We start from the raw sequence: 16,050 nt of genomic DNA on the forward strand, positions 1-16,050 counted from the left end.
CACAGCAGGAAAGTAAAACTGTTATCTGACCTCACTGGGGAACAAGGCAGAGAAGTCTGCAGCACTCTGAAACTCACCTCTGCCTCAAGCCTCACAGTAGTACAATCCTAGGAGCCCTGGGGACGTATTGCTCCCCAAAGCAGAATGAAACTGTGGAGTGACACAGGCTTTTCACTAGAGACCAGTCCAAAGGGGAGGGGAAAGACCCCTTATGTCACTGACTTACACACACTGGCTGCTACATGAAATTCTGGGGACTTGACAGACTTCCTAATTCAAAACAGGATAGTCTGTGGCACTTGGGATCACCGCCTGTGGGTGTGGCTGCTTCAGGAAGGCAATCTCATTTTAGACAAATGCATAGACATGGGCTGCAGCGGAAACGTCAAGAGAAAGGATGAAAGCCCTATGAGGCACAAACACTTCCAGAAGTAAATGGAGGGAGACAACAGCAGCGGAGAGCAGGTGGCCAGTGGTCCGTACCATAGTGAGATGAATTTACTGTGTGAGACAGCCAGGGCCGGCTCCAGCATTTCTGCCGCCCCAAGCAAAAAAAACCAAAAAAAACCCCCGCGATCGCAATTGGCGGTGGCAATTGGGGGAAAAAAAAAAAAAGCCACGATCGGCGGCGGCAGTTCAACGGCAGGTCCTTCGCTCCTAGAGGGAGTGAGGGACCTGCTGCCCCCGAATTGCCGCAGGTACCGCCCCTCTCCCTTGGCCGCCCCTTGTTAACACTGCTTGTTAAGCTGGTGCCTGGAGCCGGCCCTGGAGACAGCAGAGAAGGTAAAGGACATGTGCCCCGCACAATGACAGCACTGCAAGGAAAGTGGCAAGTTGAACCATTTTAGCCGTGTGCGCACAAGCAAAGGAAGGTTCCAGAAAGATTCAGTCAGACTTGTCCAAGAGGAGGATCATGAGCGGCGGATATCAAAGGCAGGTGAAGGCCCAGTCTACCCAAACTGCCTGCGTGGCCACACCCATACTCCTCCCCCCCAGGTTCTCCCCTGCTTCCTGCCGTGCTCTGCTGCAATTCTTGGCCAGGACCCCAGGCCAGTGGTGCTGGAACCAGGGGAGACAGGGGGCCATAACCCTCCCACTTTTTGAAAGCGGATGGGTCTGGCCCGTCCACTTTTCTCTAGGGTGAACCCCTTCCCCTCCTTTTCTTCCCAAGTCGCCATCCCCGGCCAGGCCAGCTTGGAGCCTGGACAGGGAGCTCGGGCAGCTGTGGGGAGTTGTGGCAGACCCTCCATCTACCCAGGGTGGGGGTGGGCTGAGAGCAGTCCCTGGCCCGTATCCCCACTCCCCGGGCTCCCCAGCCGCCCAGGGCAGGAGGAGGGTCCGTGACTCCACGCCGGCTTCCCACAGCTGCTTGTGGGAGAGGGCCTCGGAGAGGCAGCCCAGCCATGGTAAGAGCCATGCAGGCACTGCCCCAGGCAGGTGGGGAGCCCTGGGGGCTGGGACACGGGCCGGGGGCTGCTCGGGCACCTGCACAGTGGGCAGGTGGAGGGTCCAAGGCTCTTACCATATCTGGGCTGTGGCTCCGAGGCCCACCTCTGGCTGGAGCCGAGTTGGGGAGAGCTGCGCGGGAAGCTGTGAGGAGACTGGGTCCCTCCACCTGCCCTGGGTGGGGGGCCTGGGACACAGGCAGGGAGCTGCCTTCGTCTCCCCCTCAGGCGGTGGCCCCCCCACACTTTTGGGAAGGCTCTAGTGCCCTTGCCCCGGGCTGGGGCTAGTGGGGGCCGGCCTGCAGCTAGGGACTCCGAGACGCAGGGCCTCGGAGACGCAGCCCAGCCATGCTGCCCGCCCACCTGGCGCTCCTGGCTGGGGGTGTGGGCCACGCTCAGCTGCCTGCCTGCCGCCGTTCCGGGGCTCGGGGCCGCACTGCCCATCCGCCCTCTGGGCTCCAGCGGGAGAAAGGGGGACGGAGGGGTGGGGCCCTGGGAAGAAGGGGTGGGGCGGCCAGGGGCTAGCCTCCCCAAGCCCGCGGTTCACCCACTGCCCATGAGGGGGATGGTGCCTCAGACAGTGTTGACATCTTGACTCTGTCCTTGAGTCCGAGAGCATATCAGGTTCAGGCTTTTAGGAAGGAAATCAACAAGGGACAACACCAACCTCAGTGCAAGCAACAATGTTAACAGGGAAATGCCCTCTGTGAGTTCAGCTGGATAGCAGGGCCTCCTGCAATGTGATTCCTCGGGGTGAATTGGACCCGAACACACCCATTACAAAGACCAAGCAGAATCTAATAAGGTACAATGATATCATAATGAAGCCCATAGGAAAATGTGACTGTGACCCTAAGAGAACCACACTGCCAGTTGGCAAGGAGCTCCCTGGTATGTAACGATAAATCTCAGCCGGTCTGACTAGCTCAATACACCTCACACATTGTTGTCATGATATCCACATAAGAGGTGTCATGTAATATATCATTTGAAAACTAACAATATGCTGGTCATTAATATCACTGTGAAATGTATGTAACAACACTGTATGTGAAATTATGGATTCTCTCTGATATTATGTTTTGGAGTGACAAAGGAGAAAAAGCAGGTTTTTTTTCCAGACAAAGGAGGAAGCCAAACACCTCTCTGGCTCAGTTCCAAATCAAGCCAGGTTTAACCAGAAGCAGGGACAGTAGGCTATTCATTTGCATCAGATATTGCAGGAAGATCATTTGCTTTGTAAATCACAGAAGACTGCAAAATTAACATGGCGTGGGCTCCATGGTGAACACAGAAAGCTTTCTGAGGGCTTTCTGACTTTGAAGGCAAAAATAAATTTTGGGGATGTATGGAAAATGCTGGAAAAATTTAGGGATCGATTGCCTGAGAGAACAAAGAAGCCAGCACTTTGTATCTACGAAAGATAGGTCCTCCTGCTAAAACAGGCTGAAGAACTTGGTGTGAGTAGGAAACTAGGTTAGGCAAAGCTATATCTTGCTGGAATTAAGTTGTAGACACTAGTAAGTGGGTTATTTCTGTTTTGTTTGTTTGTAACTCTTTCATATCTCTTCCACTCTTGCTTGAAAGCACTTAAATCTATTTTCTTTGTAAATAAACTTATTCATAGGTTTATTGCAAACTATCTCAATGTTGTGTATTAAGGTGGAGTGTATCACCCCAGCTGAGCTAACAAGCTGTTGTGAGTACTCGCTCTCTGAAGCTAGTGAACTTGGTATTACCTCCGTGTGTGTCCAGTAAGAGGAACTGGACACCGCAGGAGAGATGGTTATGGGGAGACTCGGGATCGGAAGTGTTCTTGGGATCCCCCTACAAGGAATAACTGGGCTGGTGGAAGTTGAGGGAGAGACATCTGTGCTGTGGGCAGGCTGCTGGTGTCAGGGCTCTGAGCCAAAACTGCATAGCCTAAAGGCTCCCAAGGTTACAAGGCAAGTAGTGACACAACCCCTTACTGGTCTGGGTGAGCTGCCAAAGTGTCATAGAGACCTCACAGTAACTAACCTGAAAAGTAACAGATGATACCAACTGAAGTTTGTGGATGGTAAGTGCCACCATAGGCACTGACTCCGTGGGTGCTCCAGGGCTGGAGCACCCGCAGGGAAAAATTGGTGGGTGCTCTGCACCCACGGCAGCTCCCCGCCCTGTCCCCCTGCCCCAGCTCACCTCCACCTCCGCCCTCTCCCCTGAGCACGCCGCGTGCCCGCTTTCTCCCCCTAGCTCCCAGCGCTTGCACCGCAAAACAGGTGTTTGGCGCTGCGAGGGAGGAGGGGAAGAGGGAGAACACGGCACACTCAGGGGAGGAGGTGGGGCTGGGGCGGGGATTTGGGGAAGGGGTCCAATAGGGGCAGGGAGGGGGCGGAATTGGGGTGGGGACTTTGGGGAAGGGGTTGGAATGGGGGCAGGGGCGGGGAAAGGGTGGAGTCGGGGCGGAGTCAGGAGTGGGAGGGGGCGCGAGCACCCACCGGTGCCAGGGAAAGCTGGTGCCTATGAGTGCCACGAACTCCTCTTGGGGAATACAGACATGGATGCAGCAGCAGAATTTAATAGCTGCAGTGCAAGAAGTAAATGGAGGAGTCCCAGGGACAATGGAGACAGTTTCAATGCATATGGGAATGTTTTCAAAGGCAAAAGATGTCTCAAAGGAAAGCTGTGACTGGAAGCAGACCCCACAGTGGAACCTGTGTGCTTACGACAAAGGAAAGTTCCAGTGACACTATGTAATCCAGTGTGCAAGGAGTTCAAAAGTCTGTAGAACAGGGGTACCTGCAGGGGACAGTATAGCCTTGGTAAGCAGCATGGTGTGGCAAAGAAGCCACCAGGTAAATCAAACATCTCCATAGACCCAAAGCCACTCAACAAGGCACTGAAAAGATGCCACTGCCCACAGTTTATGACATCTTGTCAGAACTTTCCAAATCCAGAATCTTTGTCACAGAATCAGGGTCTGTGATGTGAGGAACGGGTTTTGGAACATACTCCTGGCCAAAGAGTCCAATGTGCTGACAGCCTTCACAACACCATTTGGTTGCTACAGATGGCTGCACGTGATGATGGGCGCGAAAACCCAGTCCCGGGCATGTTCCAGTGAAGACTCCCCAGCACTGGAAGGACTGCCTGAAGTGAAAATAATTGCAGATGATATCCTCATTGTGGTGAAGTGAGCAATGATACAGAAGCTGAACAAGATCCTGACAGAAAACTACAAGTTTTTCTACAGCAATAGAGGGACAAGAACATACAACTCAATCCCGAAATCACGTGACTCAAACAGCGTGAGGTGACATACCTTGGACATCTGCTCACAGCAATGGGACTGAAAGCAGATCCCAACAAGATCAAGGCAGCAGAGTCATGCTAGCTCCAGTGTATGTGGACAGTGCTTCATAGGAATGATAAGTTTCTGTCCCAGTAATTTACCACCCAGTGCAATCAGACCACAAACCCCTAGAAACAAACACCTGTCAGGGATGATCTAGGTGTATTTTGGTCCTGATTCAGAACAGGGGACTGAGGTCTCAACTCTTGAGGTCTCATCCAGCCGTGCACTTCTATAATTCTATAGCAAAGCCTCTTCTTAGTACTCCAGAAGAGATTGCAATACATGTTGCTGCACCTCCAGGACTATCAGATGAAGATCCAATATTGTCCAAGACGATTACTGGTGTTAGCCGACATCCTGAGCAAGCCATAGATACAAGTTGGGGGAAAGGGAGCAGGACATTGAATCCATAAACATGCTGCACTATCTCCCAGTTTCAACAGTGAAGCTGATGGAAATAAAGAGGCAACATAAAAGAAAATCCAGCAGCTGGCAGTCAGGAGAAAGTAGGATGACCAGAAGACAAAAGCCAACTACCAATAGGAGCAGAAGCATATTTTCAAATTAAAGATGAGTTGAGTTTGTAGGATAGAATCATATTTCAAGGACAGAGACCTGTTGTCCCACCTCATTACATAAGGATGTCATGCAAAAAAATACATGCTTCACACTTGGTGATTGATAGCTCCCTTACATGGGCTTGAGAGTGTATTTACTGACTGGAAATGAATATACAATTCTGCTCCTTGCTAGAGGAGTATGACACCCACTGGTCATGTAATAATCACTAGCAGAAAGAGGCCATTACTGCATGAGCTGCCCACCCAACCTGGGGAAAGATGGGAATGGAATTACCCTCAAGGAAAAGTAGTACCCATTACAGCGGACTACTATTCAAATTTGTGGGAGGTCAGTGCCTTTTCTGATGCAAGAAGCAAGTTAGTGATTGACAAACCGAAGGCCCACTTTGTGAGATATGGCCTTCCAGACACTATATTCACTAACAATGAACCTCAATTTGCCTTGGAAGAATTCAAGGAATTTGCACGCAAATGGGAGTGTGACTACCACATCTCCTCCCCAGCATACCCACGGAGTAATGGTAGGGTGGAATCAGCTGTGAAAACAGCTAAGAGACTGTTACACAAAGCTGCTTCTTCAGGTCAGTCCCCTTGTTAGCATTTTTGGCACACAGGAATACCCCATCACAGGATGCCAAAGGGAAGGCAGAAGATAGATGTGCAGCAGATCATAGACAGTATCACCATCATGATTTTATCGTGAGTCTTGTGATATTTGATGTTCTTCTTAAAGTCCCACCTGTAGGAATCAAGAGGCTGCAGGAGAATCTCAGCTTTCATGTAAAAAGTAAGTTTCTAGCTCTAGGGGGGTGTGAGCAGGAAGACAGAACATGGAGAACAGACGGAGTTCGGGGTGAATGGAAGAGGGGAGCCAGGGATGAGAGGAAATCTAAGCTGAAAGGCATGAGGAAAGAGCTGGGAGGAGGTGAGGTTGAGAATGAACGAGATTGAAAGGTAAAAGCAGGGGAAAGGAAAACTGGTAAAGGAAAAGTTTAGAAACATTGGGTTGGGGGAGCCTGTTCTTAGGAAAAAAAGAAAAGAGAAGCGATACCTAGAAGGAAAGAAAGTCAAATAGAGAAAGGACAAAAACTAAGGGAGACACAATCAGTGTGAAATGCTTACATTGTTCAACAGCAGGTTGGGTGACAAATTATTATATAAAATCACATATGTGTGTGTCTGGTGCCTTTCTGAATGGGGATTTGACAGGCGTGACAGCGATCAGGAGGTGGGTGCGAGAGTTTAACGTTCCTGCAGTATGTGTATAGACAAAAAGATAACCTGGCCTCACTTGAAATCAACTAGTGCTGACATTTAACAACAAAGTGTTAATGTCTGTGTGTATGTGTGTGATGAGAATGATATGAGGGATTTTTGACCCCAGGATTTTGCTGCACATTTGTTCGTATTTTATTAGCCTAGAATTGGCTACTGACAAGTTATTTTAGAATTTTCAGTAAATGCTGTAGGGGCCTCTGGTTTTGTCTTTTTTTGTTTGCTTGTTTGGGACTAAATTTTTGTCTAAAATGTTATAAGGTGTTGGAGACTGCATCTGCTATGTCACAAGTTGTGGAGCGAGGACTTGGACCCTCCCATTGTATTTGTATTGTCTCGTTACAGCTGCCCACAGCCTCCAGCTTTTGTTTGGGTAGCTAAAGACGCGGCGAGAAGATTCCTGTTTACTGTTCATGTAGCCGTTTATAAAAATGCTTTGGGAAGCAAGGTGCTATAGAAATCTGAGACCACTTAGAAGAGTATGTCATTTTATATTTATATAGGGCCTTGCATACTACCAGTCTCTCAAAGCACTTTACACATCAATGTCAGTTAGAAACTGGCAGTTGGTGACTGTGTAGGTAGGACACATAGCAGCCAATATGCTCTCAATAGTTGCTTACACACAGCCATGGATATCACAAGAGATTTAACTACCAACCTGAGTATTATCTATTCCCAGATCTGAGTCCAAATCCTTTTTCTGTCTGAGATCAGTTCAGTATGTTACAACTCTCTCCTCCCCTCTGCCTCCTCCCACTGTTTCTCCTTTCCTGACTCCCAGTGTGGCCCGTAGTGCCTTTCCCACAATGTACCAACAATCATCTGGTTCTATCCCTCTTTGTAACCTGTTCCAGCAGGTCCGGACTCCCTATGGCACCTCCTTTGATTGTGTAAAATTCTGTCCAAACCTTGAAATCAGTGGAGCTGGACAGTGTACATCAGGACAGAATCTAGCATCTACAAGATGCTACTGCAGGGCCCTGCGGCTGTGGCAGTTTCTGAATTGGGCCCAGCTGCCCTTATGTTCAACTTCTGTGTGGTTCGGAGGGCAGCAGCTAACTGGGGCACGCTCTATTGCACAATGGTGATGGGTGAAAGAAGAGCCATTTTTGGCTAAGGACACTGAGATAAACCCTGACTCTTACAAAAACTGTCACAGGACTGGTAATGTCTATTTAGAACAGACAGGACCTGAGGTTTGAAGGCCTTTTTTGAAAGACTCCCACACAGTAAAGTGTAGAGAACTCATCTTATTTACTGCCAAAGGATACAGGGCTGAGTCTACCCAACTGAGAAGTGAATCTGTGTTTCCAAGGAGCCTGGGTATTTCAAACCCAAGCCTTAGACTGTTTCTGTGGTAGTCAGATAGGTGCCCCTTGTATAATTATATTCCCGTTGCTATAAAGTTAACCAGCTTTAGATCGGATCCCTACATTTTACTTTTTCTGACGAGAGATTTTGTGCTGATGCACCATGCCTCGAGCTTTTGGAGGGTCTCCTCAAAGGGACGTGCATAGAAGTGACTCACAGAAAGCACTTTCAACACTGATCTAAACTAGTGTGGTTCTGAGGGGTAGCATTGCCAGAACTAACACAAAATGCTCTAGTGTTAGTGCAGGAGGTGCTGCTCAGCCTGGTAATGACTGTTATCGTTCTATAGGGCACTCTAAACTGAGGGCTAATAGTGAGCCAACGCAGTGATATGCATCTTACAGGCTGTGAAAACCAACCACAATGTGGTCTGTAGTTCCCTGGACCCTTTCTATGTCATGGGGTAGGGAACGGAGAAGTTGTGACCACAGGAAGTAGGAGTTTGTTCTACCTTCTCTGCAGTGAATATGTTAAATGTGAAACCTTCATCAGCTCAAGGCATAAGGAATGATGAGTGTTGGTCTTGCTACAACCTGACTTTTTTTTATTATAGAACAGCAGCTGTGAAATGTTGCCCTAAGCTAACACCTGCTTAATGAGAGGTTGGTGATGGTTTCATTAAATGCATTTCTAACTCCCTTAAGACTTTTCTTATTCTATCGGTTATTTATTACTGTTACACATAACAGAATGCAGATAAAATATCTGATGACTTACAAGGCAGAGCTACAGAATATGATCAAAGGGAATAGAGTTCAGCCTTAAAAAGCAGGTTGATGCCAAAGCAGTAAAGTGGTGGCACAGGTACACTCAAGCTTGCAGTGCCCACAAATCCAACATAGTCAACTTGCTATGCCCACAAACCCAGTATTAACTTCCCTCCCCTTTGCCCCCCCCCCAGCCCTTGTTACTTGGTTGTGTGTGTGAACAGAACAGAACAGTGAATTTGCCGTGATCTCTGAAGCATTCAGATACTCTGGTGACTGATAAGCATTATAAAAACACCTTTTAAAAAAGCAAACTGATGTAGCACTTCAGAAATCTTAGCAATTTCATCTGGCTGCTTCACTCAAACACAGACTAGAGCAGAGTCTAGATAAATGTGCCAGTATGTTGTACTGATGGGTACCCGTAACAGTCAAATTGGACTAGCTGTTGCTGGCTCACTGAGTCAGCACTTTGTTCCGGAGGTTGGTATCTGGTACTCCAGAATTTTTAAAATGTACATCTGTAAGCCCTGTGGTTGCCAAGATACCCATCAAAATGCAAACAGAATGGGGAGCGTGCCTGATAGAGACTGACATAATAATTCAAAGAGTTGTGAACTACCCCATTCAACTGAATAGGGTGTTAGCGCGGAAACCTAACAACGATGATTTAAATGTCAACATAATTAACTACTTCATTGCTGATCAAAGCATATAAGAAAAGAGAGGGACAACTCTGTTATGATGAATTCAGCCTACTGTGAGTAGCCTCTCGTTTTGGTGTTTCAAGTAGACAGAGCTTGGTTGTGGGCAGAGCTTGGTACAGGACCATTCCTTTTTTCTGCCCTTTGTGACTCTCTACCCCTTGTTGATACAAACAGAGTGAAGGGGCATTGTGGGCTATAGGTGGAGTCAGAAAAACTGTCCTTGTATCATCAGGCTGCCATGGTGGATGATGCCGTGCTGCGGAAGAAAGAGCAGAAAGATGTTGAACTGGATAAGAAAATCCTGGCTTTGCGGAAAAAGAATGAAGCTCTCATACGAAGGTACCAGGTAAGTTTGCCCCACTGCCTGCCTGGATTTTATCTTCTTCAGCCCCATGTCCGAGCCATCTCCACTAGCACTAACCAATGTGTCTGCTGAATGTTGCCCATTTTAATAAATCCTGGCAGGGATGTGGAACCTAGCTAGATAAGATCCATCACATTGGAAAGTGTTCAGGTCCTGCCCTTGGATATGGCTGCTTAATGTCAATTGACTTCAGAAGGAGTTGTGCATGACCATCCAAGTGCATGTGTTTAGGAAGACAACATTTAGAAATATGCATGAGCTCACTGGATCAGATCTTCAGTTGCCATGAATGAGCCTAGCTGCATTGACTGCACAGGAGCTTTGCCAATGTACCGCAGTTGAAGATCCATCTGATTATTGGAGTTGGGTTTACATTACCAGGCAGACCTTTTCTTCCTCAATCCCCCATCTCTCTCTCGCCCTTCACCCTCACATCTTTCTTGCCATCTCTTTTTATTTCTTTCCTATTCTTCTCTGCCCCTTTCTGGCTTTACCCCTTCTCACACTATGTCCACCTATATATAACTTGCTTTCTCCATTCATCCCCACATGGGGTTTCTCTCTAGCGTTCTATTCCCCCTCCTTCTCCCATCTATCTTGGCTTCTCCCTTTTTGCCCCCTATCTCTCCTATTGCCCCAATCTCATTTTCTTGTGTATCTAGGAGGGTCTAGACTCTTTTGAGCCCCCCCACCAACCTGCAAAAAAAAAATCTTTTGCAGTCTCTTCTGCCCTTGATCACAGGGGATCCCTTATCCTTGCCATTGCTGCTGGATGGGCCAATAGGCTAACTCCATATTTTGTTGTCTCTCTCCTTGCATTCTTGCTCTCCATTACCATGCCTTGCATTAAATGATCCAAGTATTCGTGCAGAGCAGACACATTAAGCAGAAGTGCCAGGAGGCAAGGTAGGAAAGAGGTATTGGCTTTGTCAAAGAGCACAGCTGGGAGGGGCAGTCTCGGTGTGCTGGCTGGTTCCCATACTGAGATAGACCTTTAAAAATCAGCTCTGTTTGTGGTGCAGTCAGCATCTGCTAATGTTACTGTGGACTGGCTGGGGCCTATGCCAGGCCATATACTAAACGTAGGCTTCATTAGCCCATTGGGTATTTCAGCCCTAGTCACCTAGGTAGGAAAAAGAACTTCCAGCCACATCTTATTTTTCTTCCTGGATAAATATCTTGTGTGCTGAGAAAGTCTGAAAAAGAAGAAATATTGCTCACCATGGCAGGAGCCTCCTCTTCTTGGCTGAAGATGTTCCCCCAGCACTAGAGATGGTCAGCAACCACGGTCCAACACCTTAGAGCTTGGGAGTATTTCAAATTTAACCTGGACCCAAATCCAAATTTGGCTAGTAGCCTCTGGTTCGGCAATCAGCTGAACCAAAACCCAAGATTAAACTTTGGAGTATTTGAAATTTGGATCCAGATTTGAATGATTAAGAGTGATTAAATGCCGTGCCTTTCCTCAGCAGGCATCCACACTTTACCTCCTTTTCCTATAAAGTCTGCATGGACTCCCCCTTTCTGCTGACTGCAAGGAAAATGGGCATAACGAAAGGCTATGGGAAGGCTTAAATGTCACACATGGTCGGGGAAAGGAACTGACAACCATGTGTCAATCAATTCCCTAGCCTCCATCTCTTGGCATGTGGAATGGGAATCCAGGCCTAATTTTTCCTCTTTAGGCTCACAGAAAATGCCCCCTCCTACTTGCCATGTGGTTCAAGTAACATTCCCACCCTTGGGACCTGGTTCATAGACACAATGCCATTAGTAAAAGTAGTTCCTCCCCTGGGCAGCAGGATTCACAAACTGGGCATAGTCCTTTCTGCCCCCTTGGCCTAGGAGCTTGTGCAACCCATTAAACATAAACAGTTCCCTCTGTCTTCCCCTGGAGCCAGGTCTCACAGCCTCCTCCAGGCTCCATAAGCAATCGGCCCTCTGCTTGGCTCATTGTCTCATTCCCTGGTGCAGGATGCTCTGCAGCTCAGCCCCCTCTCGGTTTTCTAATCCATCAGCCTCTCTGCCTGGCTGCTACGGAGAGACCTATACTTCCACAGGCCCAGGTCTCTCTCCCAGGCTATCCATCTGGTCCATGTGGTAAGTTCCTTCCCAGGTCATTGCCCAAGCCTGGAACTTTCCTCTCTGTTGTTCCTGCCTGAGGGTACCTCTACACTGGAGCTGGGAGCATGCTTCCTAGCTTGGGTGAACAGACACACACTAGCTGTGCTCAAGCTAGTGCATTAAAAATAACCGTGTAGTCAGGGGTAGCACGGATGGCAGATTGGACTAGCTGCCTGAGTACAAAACTGCCTGGACCCTCTGCATACATACCCTGGCAGCTAGCCCAAACTGCCCTGCTACACTGCTCTTCTTAGTGAGCTAGCTCATCTGTCTACCTGAGCTGGGAAGCATGCTCCCAGCTGCAGTGTAGATGTATCTAGAGCAGGGGTGCTGGGACAATTTTTATAGTGGGGGTGCTGAGAGCCATTGAACCAAACTGTAAACCCTGTATATAATGGAAACCACTTCAAGCCAGGGGATGTGGCAGCACCGAACTCTTAGTTCCATCACCTATGACACGGAGAGACAGGAAGCCTTGTATCCTATAGATCACATGCTTGTTCCTCGTCATATACCGTGGGACTACAGTTCCCAGTTCTAGAGGCCTGGGGCTGCTAACAGATGCCCAGGGAGCACATGCACTCAAGGAACAGAACTCTGGTACAGCTTTCTTGGAGAACAAGCTGTGCTGAGAGTGCATTGACAAAAGACACATAGCAAAATTTTCAAAATGTTGTGTTGGCCCCATGTATTCCCCAGTAGGAATGCAAAACAGGAAAATGGGCCATGACTCTACCTAGCCTGAGGTCCCAGTGAGCACAGAAATCACCTGGCCTTTGCTTCTGTGGTTCATTATGATGGCTCTGGCCCCCTGATGTTGTACATGCAAAGCTCATGGCCCTTTCCTCTCCCTGCCTGAGTGGGTTTGATTTGTCACAGACCTTTGAAAGATCTGATGTTGGATGTGGACTTGACTGTTTCAGGAAATAGAAGAAGACAGAAAGCGAGCAGAGCAGGAGGGGATGGCTGTCACTTCCAGGAGACCCAAGCAGGATGGTCTGACTATTACTATCACCAAGGCCCATAACGTAAGTCTTGCTTCCCTTTTAGTACAAGTGAACTTCTCACTAAAGAATCCCTTCCTTACGAACTCAGAGCTGCTATCTCTGGAGTAGGCAGCATGTACAACAGGCATTCAGAGTATCAGGAATCAGAACCTAACCACTCCCCAAAAGACTTAAAGGTTCTGAATAGATTCATGCACAGATATACATTAGCCTGCACACACAAACCTGTTCCCACAGATGCAAGCATGTACACAAATACAAGCAAGCAGATGTGTGTGCATGTACATATGCACACTCACATGTATATGAACTACCAGACATGAATACAAACATGGTCGCAGACATATATCCAAAATAGACGTGCTTTATCTCTGCTGTAGGGTGAAAAATAGGAGTTCCAAATGTGCGTCAAGGCATGGATTTAACTGCAGAACACACATAAGAAGAAAATATCATAGGTCCAAACAGGGCATTCTCCCTCCTTCCCTTAAACAAGGGTCAACCTTAAGAACAAGCGAAACAAGTGGCCCTTAGGGATTCCCACACATGGTTTCCAATAGGGTTTCCCATGCAAACTCTGCAACTCGTGGGCTGTCCCAGTCTTTTTTTGTATCTCTGGGTCTAGAGGGGGATTAAACAAATCACTGACAGACAGTCCTCCCCATTCCCTAGCAGCAGTATTAGAGAGGAGGCAATTCGTGGCCTGATCCACTCCTCCCAGCACTTTAGGCCCAACACATCACAAGGCCAGTCCCCCTTGACACTCTGCATGCAGCCCTGTGTTAAAGTGAATGCAATGACAGCAGAGCTCATGGAATAAGTAGCCCAAACGTACCCTTGTCTCTTTTCCCTGATGTTGGATTGTTCACACAATTACTTTATTAGGTTCATTTGTAGACTGTCTTTCCCACTTTCCAGCAACCCACTGGCCCTCACTTTACTGTAGGCTTGCACAATTTTTCCCTTTCATACAGGAGATGAAAGATGTTATTAACCAGAAACTGAACATTCTGTGGACTAGATTGTCCAACCCTTATAATGGTGATCACTTACTCACACCAGTAGTCTGCTGGTGTCAACAATAAGTAATCAGCACCAGGAGTTAGGGTTGCACAATCTAGCTGTAAGCGTTAACAAGAAAATGATGACATCTGTTTCCTAAACCTTTGACATTTTAGTCTGAAATGTCAGATTTGTAAATGTAATGGGTTTTCCGGACCCACTTAGATTTGTGGGTTTCACTGCTAATCAGACAAAGTCCCTGTTGTTTTGCTCTTTGGAAGAATGTCATGGTATTGTAATTGGAGTGAAAAGCATCCCGTGGAGCAAGTCCTAACATTTCCACAGCTGCCCTCTCCCAGCTGTTGAGGCAGAGATTTTTCCTAAAATGGAAACACACTGGTAACCCCAAAAGGACCTGTTTTCTAACCAGACCGATTGGCTTTTCAGGAGAAAAGGGTGGTGAGTGAGAAATGGGGAAGCAGCTGCCCCACCAGCCCAGGGCTTGGAGTCGGCAGTGAGGAGGAAGATGAGGAGGAAGCAGATCATATGTTTACATTCAGGATGGGAAAGAGGATGCAGCTGGCTGTTACTATGGACAACAAAGCCAAGGTGGGTCTTTAAAATGATGCATCACTCAAGCCTTAATATATTGCGTTCTCTGTGCTGTAAGGGGTTCCTGTTCTCATTCTCTCAACTTGGAGCTTTGTTCAATGTCTTCCTGTTCCTTACTGCACTGATGCTTGCAATTACTTCCTAGATGTTTGTATTGCCGCCAAGTCCAGGATTAATACAGCAGGACTCCCTATTTAAATATGCTCCTGTGATCTGTGTGTACATGGTGATACTCTGGATTCCTCCTGACAAAGGCATCCCATTTCCAAGCCTAGTAAAGATGACAGTAATTTCCATACCTTTTTCCCATTTTACACTCGTGGCTTACTCTCAGAGATGAGATAACATCAATAGTCAGTTACAGCTGCGAGTTAAACTGGACTTGAAAAACATTCAGATGCTAACTTGACGCACAACTTGGTGCCTTAGCAAGGGAAACTTTTAAAGTGTGTCAGACTTAGACTTTTGCTTCTAGGTCACTGGCTTGAGCTAGAAATGGACCTGAACTTCACACTTTAGGGAAGTTCCAATTTGAATGTGGATCTGAAATTCACAGCTTGGGCCCATTTCTAGTGAGAATCCAACCCAGGTGGGTGGAACCAGAAATCGTTACATCTGATGACTGGTTTTTGGCGTATTATTTATATATATTCTATTTATAAAATGCACTCCTAGCATCCTCTAGACATATATTCAAACCATAACAACAGCTGGCAATCTCAATCCAGTTCCCAATGGACAGATGTCCACATCACTAGTCATCATCACAACTGGCACCCTTGCTAGCAATCTCTGCAGATTGACTGGGCAAGGAAACTGACCATTTGTTTCAATTTTAGGTATGGTCCCTCCAAATCGTGGTTGAGACACATGAGGAGGGTTACACCCTCACAGCCCTTTCTGTGCCTATGGCTGTCAATACAACACCTTCTCCCACCACTAAAATATATTTAAAAGCAAGAGAAACAATTTACATTAAATTTGAATCACATTCACTATTAATGTTTTTTTACATCTTCCTAACTTTGCTAATTATTGAAGATATTTGTGTTTTTTTAAAAATTGGCCCCTTCCCAATCCACCTTCTCTTGTTACTTGATCCTGCAGTGAATGCTTATTCTGTGTTTCAGGTTGCTGCCAAGCCAGGCACTATGCGTTTTCCTTTCCATGTCTGATTAACAGGCAGAAGTCACCAATCCTGAACTTTCTGTGCCCTCAGGAGGTCCAACAGCTGCCTCCAGCTGCATAGAGTCAGTCCCTTTCCTCTGCCTCTGAACTGATCAGTCACAGCAGTGCCCCTTCTGCTGAGAAGAGTCAAAAACAGAGTTACTAAATTCAATACATTTGCTATGGAAATGAAAAAGAAACACTCTAAGTAAAAGGAGGACACCAGTCCACCAACTGTGATGAAACTATACTGTGCTCTCCAGGCAGATAGTTATGTCCAATAGATGAAAGTTGTAACACTTCTCATTCTGATATGGTACCAGACCCTAATTCAGTTCCACAAAGTTC

General features: G+C 47.3%; 1 protein-coding gene across 2 annotated transcripts in view; it reads left to right on the top strand.

Moving 5' to 3' along the window:
• The window catches only part of CCDC9B (coiled-coil domain containing 9B), a 101,764-nt gene that overhangs the window by 6,551 nt on the left and 79,163 nt on the right, over window positions 1-16,050 (top strand). Inside the window, exons 2-5 of one of the 2 annotated variants that reach the window (XM_054027698.1) lie at window positions 8,566-8,614; window positions 9,659-9,772; window positions 12,838-12,942; window positions 14,371-14,532. In XM_054027698.1, coding sequence (XP_053883673.1) covers window positions 9,665-9,772; window positions 12,838-12,942; window positions 14,371-14,532 — 375 coding nt within the window. In that variant the 5' untranslated portion in view covers window positions 8,566-8,614; window positions 9,659-9,664. The remainder of the gene's footprint in view (window positions 1-8,565; window positions 8,615-9,658; window positions 9,773-12,837; window positions 12,943-14,370; window positions 14,533-16,050) is intronic. The other variant, XM_054027697.1, reaches the window with a different exon arrangement.

This window comes from Malaclemys terrapin, chromosome 4, assembly GCF_027887155.1.
Source record: "Malaclemys terrapin pileata isolate rMalTer1 chromosome 4, rMalTer1.hap1, whole genome shotgun sequence".
In the NCBI taxonomy this organism is placed as follows: domain Eukaryota; kingdom Metazoa; phylum Chordata; order Testudines; family Emydidae; genus Malaclemys; species Malaclemys terrapin.